The following is a 14,321-nucleotide window of genomic DNA, read 5'->3' as shown; positions in this document are numbered from 1 at the left end:
AGTTTTATCATTATGATAATTTTACATAACTCAAAAATGATTGTTTTCTACGTAGTAGTATTATAATAATACACTGTACGTGAAGTAAAAAAAAAAACCTACGCCAACGAAATGAGAAATGCTAAGTTGTTAGAGACAATGGATATATTCCAGATGGGCATGAGACTATCCAAGCATAATGTATAATGTGTGGACCAGGGAGGCAAAACTCAGCAACCAATAACAGAAGCTGAAAATGATCGCAAAATGTACCGTGCAGATTTTTTATGATTTCACCGCACTCCCAAAAGAAAAGAGAGAAAATAAATTATATTCCCAAAGATATTTTGCTTTTGCCAACAACGGTATAATAATGATATGATTGATTACCCTTTAAATAATTGACATAATTTACAAGGCGCTGACACTACTTCGATTGAATTTTCAAAAACAAAATTTTATTCCTTAATTTGTCAAAAGACTGACAAATTCGTCTCATCATTTATTTTTTTCGTTAATACAAACGCGCAGTTTACGTGACATTATTAGATCGTTAATTTAGTCTCAATCGACTTGTTTAGGATTCCTTAATGATCTTTTCTTTGCCTATCCGTTTATGGTTAACAGGGGAGTCCATTTTTATGATTAAATTAAAATATGAGCCTATTGACTACGAGAATATGTCGATGAGCAATTTTCACTCGATGCTTCGTAAATTGTTTTTAAATTTTCATTTATTTAAAATAAGAGATGTATATTAAAGGAAAATATAAAGTTGTAATTATTAATTCAAAATTTGATGAGTTAAACTTATCATCTAGGATCGCCTTTAAGACCATTAAAGATTCACGAAAAATTAAGGGGGTGTTTGGTTTGATTATTTTCTATTTTCATTTTCACTGAAAACAGGAAATGGTGATGAAAACGCGTTTGGTTGGATTTCTAAAAACATTTTCAGTGAAAATGAAAACAGGAAACAACTAGAAAATGAAAACAATAAATTCTCATTTTCAGTGTTTTTAGTTGAGAACAGAAACCTCATTTCGGGTAAAATGAAATTGCGATGACAATGAATATAATTTTAAGCAAATCTAAAAATACAAAAAGACAAGAAGTCAATATACCATAAATTTTCAGTATTTTTGTTTCATGAAAACAGAAAACAAGAAGTCAAACCAAACATGTTTTCAGAATTATAATCTTTTGAAAATGAAAACAGTTTTTAAAAAATGAAAACATGAAATGAAAACAGAAAATGAAAATACAAACCAAACACACCCTAAGGTATTGTATGTCAATTGTTTTGGATAAATGCTTAACTTATTGAGTTCATAAGACATTGAAACTTGGATCCTTAAATTTTTTTAAAAATAAAATTGTATCCCTTAATTTGTAAAAAGATCAAAAAATTCGTTCTACCGTCTATTTTTTCTGTTAACACAAATGACACAATTTTATGTGATATTATTGGACAATTTTGATAATGAGAAATTGTGTTGAGTGAATTGTTGACTTTGATGGATGAAATTGTCAGTTGAAATTTCGATGGACTAATTTGTCAATTTGGACAAATTTTCATTTTTTTAAAGCATGGATAATACAAAATGAAATAAACCTTTGTTACTCATGCATTCTCACCAATGCCTACTAGTTCTATCTTTTGGTGTTCATGTCTTCTTTGAGTGAGAGTGAGAGTTAGAGGGAGAGACAAACCCTCAAATGAGTGGAAAGTTGTCGTTGACAATTGTGCTTTGACCTACATTTGAAGATGAAACCAATCGTTCTTCGTCAATTTGATCAAAAGATAAGCATTTGATACTAGACTATTCATATTTTTTTTGGAAGTTGTTTGGCAGTGCATGGCTGTGTCTTGAACTTTTTTCGTGGTTGTTTGTACAAGAATACATTTATGATGTTGAAAAAGCTATTATTTTTCATTTCTATAACATAATTAGGGTTTAAGGTTTGTATTGATATGTTCCTATTAAAGTGTGGGTGCACTTTGTTTTCGATATAAAAATTTGACAATTGGTATTGATATTAGTTTAGATATTGAAATCATCATGTTGTTGCTTATAAAAATTGTGTCTTTGTGTTGGTGCTTAAGTAAATGGTCTTGTATGTAAAGAAATTAATCATGTTAATCTTTTCATGGTTTGTTGGATGTCTGATCCCATCAATCTTATTATGCACCACAAGGGTAGATTTAGAAGGGATGATCATGGTGCATTGAAATATGAGGATGTTGAGTTCTATGTTTGGGAGAATTGTGAAGTGGATTTGGTAACAATGTGGATTGTTTTTTACTTGTGGAAATGTTGTGGAGGTTATCAACGATTTTCCATGTGTATTTTTTGGATCCTAGCAGTAATGGGGATGGTGTGTTGCTTCAATTGGAGAATGACAGAGATATCTTACACATGTGCCACATAGGTATGGCTCATCCTGACAAATATGTGCATGTCTACTATGAGCATATAGTGGATGATTTTTTTGAATATAGTAGGTGGTGTGCTTAACAAGGTTGTGGTGAATCAAACTAAGGATGAAGTTGAAGGTATTGATACTAACCTTAACAAGGAAATTGAAATGTCTGATGATTTGAATAATGTTACAAATGTCTGATGATTTGAATAATGTTGGTTGTTGATGCTGAAGATGGTACTCAAGCAACCGTTGATGGATATCAATTAATGGTTACTTTGTTGTTGTAAAAAAAAAAAGGAAAATTTGTCCAAATTGACAAAATCATCCATCCAAGCTCACTTAGCATAATTTCTCAATATCAAAGTAGTCCAATAATATCACGTAGGCTGCCCCATTTGTGTTAACAGAAGAAATAGACGATGGGACGAATTTATCGGTCTTTTTACAAATTGAAAGATAATTTTATTTTTTCAAAATTTAAGGACCCAAATGTTACTATTTTACAAATTTAAAGACTAAATTGGATATTTATCCCATTAATAGCTTGTTTACATAACGGTTTAGAATGAGTAGATGTTTGTCGAACTTCCATAAGAAGAAGCAACTCCTTTGTAACTTTTGCAATAAATGTACTTTTAGAGATGGATGAATGGATTTCCAAACAGGCTATAAGTTCAACAGAAGCTCAACACACACATATAATTCTCCGATAGCTAGCCATATGAGTTACTGCACCACGATTTACATGTAGGTCAATCATCCATTAGCACCAAGTTCTTTTCCTAGACTCAATTACACCTACGTAAATCTCGCCTAACTCACAAGGGTCAAAAGCCTAGCTCAATCCTTTAGTCTCCTAATTATAACAAGAGGCTCAACACTATAAATGCATTCATACAATTTTTTTTTCTTTCTTAACAAGATAGTTATTAAGTGTTATCTGAAATATATAGTTTCTGAGAAAGTGTTATCTAAGTTGTCCTCAGAAAGTGCTTATTTTGGAAGCACTATTTGAATTATTAAATTTGAAAACACTTAATTGAATAACCATTAAATGAAATAACATTTAGAAAGAGTTTTCCTAAACAAGTCCTATCTAAGTTGCACTCAAATAGCACTTTTCTAGAAAAATCTCTATTTGGTGTCTTTTTTTTTAACTCTTTTAAATTCAACAAATCCAAGTGTATAACAAAATATGTTAATTTAACAACAAGATATTTTGCAATCCAAGTGTACACTTTTTTTCTTTCTAAAACTAATACAAATACAGATTAAGCTTGTTACACATAGTCTATAGACTTTGAACAATAATTCAAGTAAACAAATCTTCCTACAACTAACACAAATACAAATTAAGCCCAGTGCATGAATATGGTTTGCATGTGAACTCTTCTTCAACTTAAGTAAGTTTTTTCTGTATGTCTTTTTTATTTTATTTTTAAGTTTAGTGCAATTCACAGAGAACTCAAAGTAAATTTCACATATATACTAACCATTTAAAGCAGACTTAACACTTCATAGTTAGTAATTCCATGGAAAAAAAACTGGATGAGTTATAGATGTTAGGGTAATTCAATTTTGGGTCTGGGTAATTCAATTGAGTATTTTAATTTTAAAATTCTTCAAAATTATATTAATAAGCATAATATTATTATTTTATAACAATTTAAAAAATATCTTATTGTATTTAATGTTGGTAAAAAAAACTATATATTAATTAAAAATAAAAATGAAAGATTTCATTCAATTGAATAAATAATTAAATAAAATGTCTATTTATTTTAATAGTAAATCTTTCAAGATATGTTACAAATGTGAGAAATACTGAATCCAGTTATTAATTTTTAATTAATAACTATACCTCTTTTTTTCTAAATATCATTGGAAAAAAAAACTAAATTTCAATAGTCGCCTCTACTTAATTTATCTCAAGGTTTTCTCCGTATCCTGTAAGGTTTAAAATCTTCTAAAAATAGCCTCTACAATTCTAGACTTCTAGTTACAAATCTTATACAGAAAACAAAATGGAAAAGAGGTATTCATCAAATATATATTAAGGGTTTTATAGTCTTTTATTAAAAATTCAGGGCATGAAAAAAAAATATTATAATCTTGTTTGGTTTTATTTGTTTAGTTTTTACTTTTTCTCTTTTCCTTCAACTACGCATTGGGTATCATCTTTGGCATGGAAAGCATCGGCAAGTGTCGTTCATTGTCGGAATTCGAATAAAGATATTTCTCCTTTTTTGATTTCTATACTTTCTAACTGGCTCCAGTCCTGAGTTCGAAGGCCATTTCTTCTTCGAACTCTCAATTGAACTTCTAGTGACTGATCTTTCCTTTTCCATCAATCAATAATGAGAATACCAATATGGGTTGAATTTAGTTGCCTGCGAGAAGCTGTCGTCGTTAATGTCTTTTTGTTGCAACTAAGATTTTCGAGAAAATGCCACCATTAGAAAACAGAGTTTTGAATATACTTCATATAGAATAATAATCAATCTATTCTACGATAATTAAGCGGTGGATGGAATGGAAGAGTGCCATGTCGTAGATGAATAATTATATAATAACTTAAGGATGTTAAATGATAAATATATTATTATCGAGATATATATTTGTCGTGGTGATGCATCAATGAATTACACTAAACTTACATTTCATGTTCATAATTAGTTGAATGTTGTCAGCATTCCTCATTATATTAATATATAGAGTTTTTAAAGTAAACTTTTGTACTTATCTTAATAGTTAATTTTATTTCTTTAAAAAAATTTGTTGCCTTGCTTCTTTGAGGTAAATAAAGAAAAAAAATCTTGAATTTGGAAATAAAGTTAAAATTAATTTGACCAAAGACACAAATGACCTCCTAACTTTTAAAAGAAGTTCTGAGAGAAAGTTTAGCTTACATAATTATTGGTAAAGTTATTATGTCAATAATTTTTGTCTTTATATGTTTCTGTTTATTTTATATTTTATTTTTCTTAATCAGGATTTGATGTCTTGGTTCTTTTGAGGTAGAGAATGAGTCCGATCAAATCAATTGGGGTACGAATTACTATTGGTGAAAACATATTCATTGTTACTTATAATAGTGAAAATAGTAATTCATTGTTACTATAGGTGAAAACATATTCATATTAAAATTTTATATTAAAAATGTAAATTCATTATTTTAATTTCTCATCCAATATGAAAGTATTTCTATTATACGTTCCTCCAAAGTGGAATATAAGTTTTAATATTATGCAGATAAATACTTATAATAAGAGAATGATCAATTATGATCAAATAAATGTAATGTCTATATTGAAAATTTATAAAATTCTCCTATATACTTTTCATTACATTTTGAGATATCGTCATTTTTTAATAAAATCTTGGGATATAAAATTTATTAATTAATTTTGCCATGGTGATAGAATTCCATTATCCATTGTCATTGGCTAAGTTAATATTTCTGCAAAAAAAAATTGATTTGTCATATTAAAAATTCTTTTTACAATTTCAATCCACAAATTAATTTGTTTGCCTAACATGTTATTTATTAACATATGAACTTTAATAATATTTTTTTGTCTAATACTTAATAAAAATGTTGCTAAATACTTTTGACAATATTAAAAAATATTATCAAATATGAATAATGTTATTAATATATTTTTATACTATTTTATAAAATATTGTGTATAACCCATGTTAATAGGGATACAAAACCAACCAATTCACTATTCCAAGATTTAAATGTCGCAAAAACATATTTATGAGTAATATTTATTCATATGGGATGATATTTTTTAAATATTGTTAAAGCTTTTAACAATATTTTATTAAGTGTTAGACTAAAAAATATTGCTAAAGTTTAAGTATCTCATATTTCATAATACATTTCATATATGTATTACATATACACATGTGTATGTTAATATACACTCATTTATTATTTAGAAATGGTATTTTAACAAGCTACACATTCAAATATATTTTATAAAAAAATCAAATATAACACATGCAATTGTACAAAGATATTTATTAAAAAAAAGGCAGTGTATATTATCAATAATAAGTTTTCACATACGTCACTTAATTGTTTTAGAAAGAATATATTAAGAAGTTAATTATATCTTTGGGTTTACTTTACCAAAACCAAAATTCTATCTTTTAATATATAAAATAGCATTTGTGCCTACAACCTATGGTTAGAATAAGCATTTCAATAGTTGTCAGTTGATGCCTAACGTGTTTAATTATAGTCTTAAAAAAAATCTTGACCTAGATAGTATTTTAAATAGCTAGGCTTGGTCACGTTTGATTTAGTCTTAACGTACAGAGGAAAAACACAAGCTAATGACTACTGATCAGTTTCTTAAAAATATCAATTAAAAAACGATAAATACATATATTAAATACTTCTTGCAATAAAAATATACTAATAGTATTTTATTTTCTACGGGTGCCTTTAACTGATCCATCACATAACACACTCGATCAGATGTTTACTCATCCAATCCAATGAAGTGTATGATAGAAAAGGGTAAGAAAAGGTATAGTAGTGACACTCTTTTTGCAGTACGTACACAAAATGTGGTCATTAATATTTAATACTCATAAAGAGAGACCCCATCCCCATGTGTACAAAATGAGTGAAATCCATGATCCTCCCAATGACCAGCAAGTAAACAGCTATATATTAATTTGTTGCTGCAAATTGTGTGCCTAATACGTGTTCATAGTGTGGCCTCTCCTCAACTTGACGTTCGTAGTATACCATGCCAACATCCGTATATACAAAAGAGTGTAGCATAGCAAAACCCGTTAATTAAAGTCCCTTCCGCGAGTTTCCCACGCTTTATCCCATTGGTTCAGTTTCAGTTTAGTTCCCCTTTTGTTACTACTTATTATTAACCCCTCCCAACACAGAAAGAAAAAAAAAAAGAAACATTGCTTTCAGGTTTCATTTCAACTCCCTCTCTCTCTCTCTCTCTCACCTCTTAAAGCAAAAACCCTTAATTATTATCAACGACCGCACACCACAGTCACTTTTATCAATTTCCTTAATCTCCACACAACAACGAACTAACGCCACCACATTCATTCTTTCCTTCTATGTGCCTACAATACTACTACTAATTCTACATGGATGGCAACCCTTTTGGAAACGTGCCACCCCCTCCAATACAAGTCCCTGATAACTTGGCTATCTCTTCCTCGTCTTCGCCAACTCCTACGACGTCGTCTCCGTCTCCGACACCCTCCGGAGGCGTCCGGTACCGCGGGACGCGGTGCCGGAGCGGAAAGTGGGTGTCGGAGATAAGGGAGCCACGTAAAACGAAGCGCATTTGGCTGGGGACTTACCCGACAGCCGAAATGGCTGCGGCGGCTTATGATGTCGCGGCCCTCGCGTTGAAGGGTCCCGACACGCCCCTTAACTTCCCCAATTCGATACTCTCGTACCCGATTCCTGCGTCATTGTCCGCCACGGATATTCGCGCCGCGGCCGCGGCCGCCGCGCAGGCTAGGATCGTGAGGGCGCCGCAGGAGTGTGGGGAAACGGTAAACCCTGATGATGGCGGGGGGCAAGGGATGTCGGAGAGGCGTGAGGAGTACATTGATGAGGATGAGTTGTTGAACATGCCGAATTTGCTCGATGATATGGCCAGGGGAATGCAGGTTAGTCCCCTTAGGATCACTTCCTATTCTTCAGATGATTCGCCTGGGAATTCTGATGGAGATAACCTTTGGAGTTATACCCTTTGATCACTGGTTTGTTGTTTGTTTGTGTGAGTGAGTGTATGGTAATTTCTGTTGTGTTTGTTTGAGTGTGTGTGACGTAGTATTAAGTTTGAGTCCTGAGTATGTATGTTCAACCTTGTCAAATATTTAGAAGGAGAGCTCTAATGGGATTGTGGGAATACTTGTGGTCTCGTCCAAAAGAAAATTGTTTGTGTGTGTGTGGTTGTGTTTGTGTTTGGTTTGCCCTCTTTCTTGGTTGAAGGCTTGAAGCTGATTTCGGTTTTGGTGGCTGCGGTGTATATGGAATGCGATAAGGTGAAGGGATGAGATGACGTTACTTTCATCGTCGCTGGATTTGGTGAGAGATGCCATCGCTGGTTTATGTGATCCATTGTGTCTTAGATCCTTAGTTTCGTAGTTTCCGTACGGTCTAATCAGTTTGGGGAACCTAGCTAGCTAGAAGGATTCTACTTTTGGTCATGGGTCTTTCTTTCTTTCTCCCTAGTCCCTGGTAATACATTACATAGACGATTTTATGTGTGGGTTTTGTATTGCCCTTTTGGGTACTTTTTCGACAGATTTGTATTGAATGAATAAGTACTATTTCTGGCAGTTTGTCTGTTTGTTTGTTGCTGAGATGGTGCTAGCGGTTTGTAGAAGTTTCAGGATCTTTCGTGTGTATGTAACTATTAACTAAGCCCTTTTGGAGAATGATATATAGTATATGACAAATGACTCTTGTATCTATTCTCTTGTGTTATATGTATATATACCTGGAGGCTGGAGGCTGGAGCCAAAAGTTTCCGTACACAGCAATGTTTCTGCTTATCATAACTTGCTTCATATATATCAAATTATAAACTGATGCATCAGCATTAAACAGGAGAGTTGCTATGCTAGGAAGAGAAATGTAAGGGTTTTGGTACAATTGTTTTTTGAGCCACTAGTTAAATAAGTTAATGGAGACATTAATTAGGCATACCGTAAGAGAGCGATAGAGAAATCTAACAGTTTTATTACAGTTGTTTTCTGAATCGATAGTTGGATGAGTTTGAACACATCAAGGAAGAAAGGAAGAGTTTCTCAAAAATAGTATCAAAACCCTTAAATTTCTGAGGGTATTATAGAATTTCTCTTTAAACAGATATTAGGAAATGATTAATTCCAAAGTGACACGTCTCTCTTTTGATGCTTTTCTATTAGCTAGATTAGAAGAATCAATGATTGTTCTCTTTTTCATTCAGCAGTGTGCAATCAAGAGAGATTTTGTTGGCATTAAATATCGATGTAATTCTAGAGGTTCTTTCGGGTGTGTGTTGGTGGAACAAGATATTTTACTACTCTAGCAAGATATCCATCACGTTCATGTCGGTAGCCTGATATATTTATAGTATATGTTTCTGCTTTTAATTATTAGTAGGATTCAATCCCTAAATGTTCTGGGTTCACCGAAACTTGACCAATGAGCAGACAATTATAAGAAAAAGAACTTTGGTATGCATCAACGACGGTTGAAAAATGACAATCACTCCTTTTCTTTTGGTTATGGATCCCTTCTCATTGACATGTGACCACTACCATGTGTACAACTATAAGGATTTTCTTGAATTAGAACAAGGTTTATAAATGCTGTGGAAATTGGAACATGGATTAAGATAGAGCACTCTGGTCTATCATAGACATTTACCTTTTGGAGGCCTTCCATTGTCAATATTTGCCGACATGATGCAAAGTTTCTGCCGACGGTTATGACAGAATGTTAGATAATATTGATGATCTGACCAAGGCGCCTCTATTTGAACAGTGGCTTTTTTTTTCCTCTGCAATTGTTATATTTACCTATTCATATGTTTGATTAGGATATAGTATTTTTATTTGACTCATTATCGAAAAATAAAATAAAATTGATTGGGATAAGGACGAAATGTCAGTATACCAAATTCACCAAGTTATAACATTATGTTTGTTTGAGTGTGAGAAGAAAATTTCCTCCTTATGGTATGGTATCAATGTACATTGTTGATGAAGTTATTAGAAATCGATAAAGAAATTATAACAGATGATTAACCAATGAAAGTTATCTAATTTTTACCTTACTCGAAACTTTGAAGAAGATTGCTCTTATATACAACTGTCTACATGTAAGATTAATTAATTTGGTTTAGTTTTTTTCTCTCTTAATTTTCGCTGCATCTTTAGATCTTCTTTTATGACAATATAATCTGAGAATGCTGGTTTCGGATTTATAATTTAGAAAGGATATTTGGTGGACATTAATTAGCAGGAAGGATATTTTTGTTGAAATGAAAATTTGTTACTCCGTACTTTAGATACATGAATATAGAATCAATGTTGTTTGTAGAATTGAGATGTTTTTATTGTGGGAAGTTTGTAGAATTGATATGTGTAAATGAAATGATGATTAATAATGCACAGAAGACGTCTAGGAAGAAAAGAAAAGAAAAGAAAAGAAAAGAGAATATTAGGTCAGAAAAATGGCAATCTCATTATGATATGACTGTCATGTTCTTCTGTGGGGAAAAACTTATTTGTAATTTAATATTTACATAAGATATAATGACATTGGCAATTTTTCTTCTTTTATCCAGAAAGAGCATACTATTTTCATATTGTGAGAAACTTTTTACACAAAAAGATCATATGATGAAAAACTCACTCAGACAATTGTATTGTGCCTAACATTAATTTAAAGTTGAATTAAAATACATTGATGATATAGATATTTTTATATTATAATTTAATCATAAATTGTTATATTTTTTATTTTTGTAATTAGTACTTTAAATTTCATATCTAAAAGGGATTTTAATTGGTTGACTATTTTATATAGTTTCGATATAAAAAAAAAAAGTCTTAACTTTATTAAGTTACATTGAGATAACTGTAACACTTGAAAGAGGGGTTTGGGGTGAGTTAAAAGTTAACTAACTTGTTTGATTTCAACAAAAAATAAATGTTCAAGATAATTCTTATTTAAATTTTAAAAAAATATTTAAGTGCAATTCAAACATTCATTTAAAAGGATGAATAATTAAGTTTCACTCACAATGATTGAATCTAAATAAGAATGTCAAATTGCAGGAAATAGCAGTGTGGCCCCGCCTCCCTCCCTCTCCCTTCTTTTAATGTTTTCAGAATCTTATTTTTATGCATGATCAAGACTTATGAAAGGATTAGTTTCATTCCGGATTATGTAAAGGCTATTTTTTTCAACCAGTATTATTACAGTTGAGTTTTTAGGGCCTTTTCTTATTTTATTTGTTCATATATATTCATCAGTCTTGTTGAAAGGTGAGATATTTGACTGCATGTCTTAAATCTAGTGGAAGACGTAGATAGGAAGATTCATTGTCACACTTTACCTATTTTGTTTTGATATGCGCAGAAGGTCTAACCCGTTGAACTTTGCTGAAGCGAAATGGAAAAGGTTGGAAGGTGAGAGTCAAAGAGCAATTGTCCCTCTATCACCTATTTTTCCATACAACGAATTGCTTCCACTATTTTCCCTCTAAAAGCACACCGTAATGAGTTCATAAAGTATACCAAGAATCAGCGTTTGAATGTGTATTAAGTTTTTTTTTCGTTCTATTTTTTAATTTTTGGTCAAGATAAATATTAAGGAATCCATCATAACTTACAATTTATTTTCGTGGGAATCAAAAATAAATATTAAAGAATTTATAATAACTCACATTTTATTCAATTAAATGAGTTAGATGCCTTAATATAAAAAGGAAGATATAATTATAACTATAAATCATTTTTTTTAATATCCATTATTTGTTAACAATGATAACATTTTGAAAAAAAATATTGACGACCAAATGGGATAATCCTTTACAATAATATCTACGGATACTATATTGATATGGCATAGGATTGATATTCGATTATTAAGAAATCCAAAATTTAGAACATTCAATTTTGATTACTAATTTGAAAGGCAACGACAGACTTGGTTGGTAAGCCATCTGATGCAGGTAGCGAAGTACTCTTACAATATCAATTTTGTGGCACATCCAGTGTGTGTATAATGAGTAGTTTCAAGTTTCCCAACTCCCTGAACATTAATTTTTTGGCTTAATAGTAAAAATAATCTTTCTGATTTTTCCAACTCACTTTTCTATTTTTTAATTAATTATTAGAATTTTTTTCTTTTAAATTGACTATTTAAATCCTTAGAGAAAAATTGAACTAGGTGTTAGTATCTAATTGGTCATTAAATTGGTGTATGAAAATTAAATGGAAAAGATGGGTGTCAAATCAAATGGAAAAAGGCTCTTCAGGAGAAGAAAGCTCTTCTGCTGGATAAGAATCCGGTGCCTCACATCCAAGAGGAGTTAGACCTTGAATTTGCTTACCATGAGATGACTAGTGTGCATTCTGACCAAATTTTTAAATGGTTTGAATCTCACATGAGCTGATAAAAAATTACCTGCGTTGAAACCACATGTATATGATGGACCTATCCTTCTTCTCAGTTTTCCTGAAATTCAATCCGAGATCCATTGACTAATGTAAAAACTGCTATAGTGGTTTCTTTATCAGAGATTGAATCTCAAGGGCTGGAATTTCTTAACTGGGTGTTACTGTCAGAAGTTATCTATGTAAAAGGTATGCCTCTGAACCTTTTCACCAATACCATATGTGCTTTGGCAAGCACTATGCTGTATGTTATCCTAGATTTTGTTAAAATTGCAATCTTTCTACTATTTTTCTTGAGATTCGAAGCAAAAATTGTTTAATCAACATACATTAATTGAACGATCAATTAGATAATGATATATAACGGTCAATATTTTTCCCTAATAATCAACATTCAAATTTTGTTTCGAGGACTTAACTAATCAATTTGAAAAAAAAAAATAAAAAATAAGAAGATCAATTTAGTAAGTTGAAAAAATAAGGGGATTATTTTTACAATTAAGTCTAATTTTTTTAATAATAAAATAATTAAAGGCATCAATTGAGTTATTTAGGCTAATCTATGCAAGGTTTGTTTGGGTTAATTACATGATTCGAAAGCAGATAATACAATCCTACTAATTATCGCAACGTTTTTCAAAAACCAATTAAGTGGAATTAATCACATATTCAGTGAGTGCAAACGGGTCTAATTATTGTGCCCATGTTTGATGAATAGGAAAAAAAAAATTTATTCCCAAAAATAGAAGCAGTATTCTATTGCTATGTGGTGAAAAAATCAAAACCAATTTCACTGACAAAAATATATTCCTAATTTTAGGCTTAAATAAGTTTTTCATAACTAATCAAATTATTATTTAAGATTCATTTTAGACCAAGTGTTACATCATTACATTCCTTATGATACTTCATTGTCTGTCACGTCATCACTTAATGGAATGAAACTAATAACAGATAATGAATTAAAACATAAAAAAATTTCAAGTACTTATTTGATAAAAAAAATAAATTTTTAAGAAGTAATCTGAAAATAAACTATTTTTCATATTTGAAAAACATATTTAAATCATATATAATTGGTGTTTTACGATCTATGATCAATGTAGACATACAACATGTCATGTATTTCTTCACTCTTCCTTCATTTAAACTCAAAATATATATCTCATCATTTGATCTTGTTTGATTCTCTTTTAGCTTTGTCAAAAATATTAAATATATGCATATTAACTTTTTAATTCAACTTTAATATTTTCTTATTAATCTAGTTTAGTTGGTTAAACAAGATAAATTGATAGGTGGATTATTGTAAATTTCAAATAGTATTTTTTATTCCTACCAATAAAAAAATCTTATTAATTTAATGTATTTCTTATTTTGAATGAGAAATTATCTTTAAAAAATAAATAGGATAAAATTTTTTATTGACTTATAAGATTTGCTTTTAAACATAACTTAAATTTACAGTTATCATTTTTTATTGACGAAATGTCACTTAGTTAAGCTCTCTTTTTGTTAAGTAATAATGCAGCAGACGAAGTGTCACGTAATTAAGCTTAATTGCTGACATGTCATTATCACGTCATTAAAGGTAATGATAGGAATGAGATGTTAGTAATAAAACGTGGTGACGGACACTCCATCGATCATATTGTCACTTGGTGAAAGAAGACCAACAACATGTAATAAATTGAAATATAAAATTTTTTCTTTCATGTACTTAATTGAAAAAATAA

The 14,321-nt window shown here is 30.5% G+C and overlaps 1 protein-coding gene across 1 annotated transcript; it reads left to right on the top strand.

Annotated features, from left to right (window-relative positions):
* The first annotated feature begins 7,210 nt into the window (after positions 1-7,210).
* Positions 7,211-8,886, top strand: LOC114402295 (ethylene-responsive transcription factor ERF027-like). Its single transcript, XM_028364812.1, has one exon. The coding sequence runs from the start codon at positions 7,543-7,545 to the stop codon at positions 8,161-8,163; it is 621 nt and encodes a 206-aa protein (XP_028220613.1). The 5' UTR covers positions 7,211-7,542; the 3' UTR covers positions 8,164-8,886.
* Positions 8,887-14,321: the final 5,435 nt, after the last annotated feature.

This window comes from Glycine soja, chromosome 20 (genome assembly GCF_004193775.1).
Source record: "Glycine soja cultivar W05 chromosome 20, ASM419377v2, whole genome shotgun sequence".
Classification (NCBI taxonomy): Eukaryota; Viridiplantae; Streptophyta; class Magnoliopsida; order Fabales; family Fabaceae; genus Glycine; species Glycine soja.
This window is presented reverse-complemented; position numbering and strand designations above follow the sequence as displayed.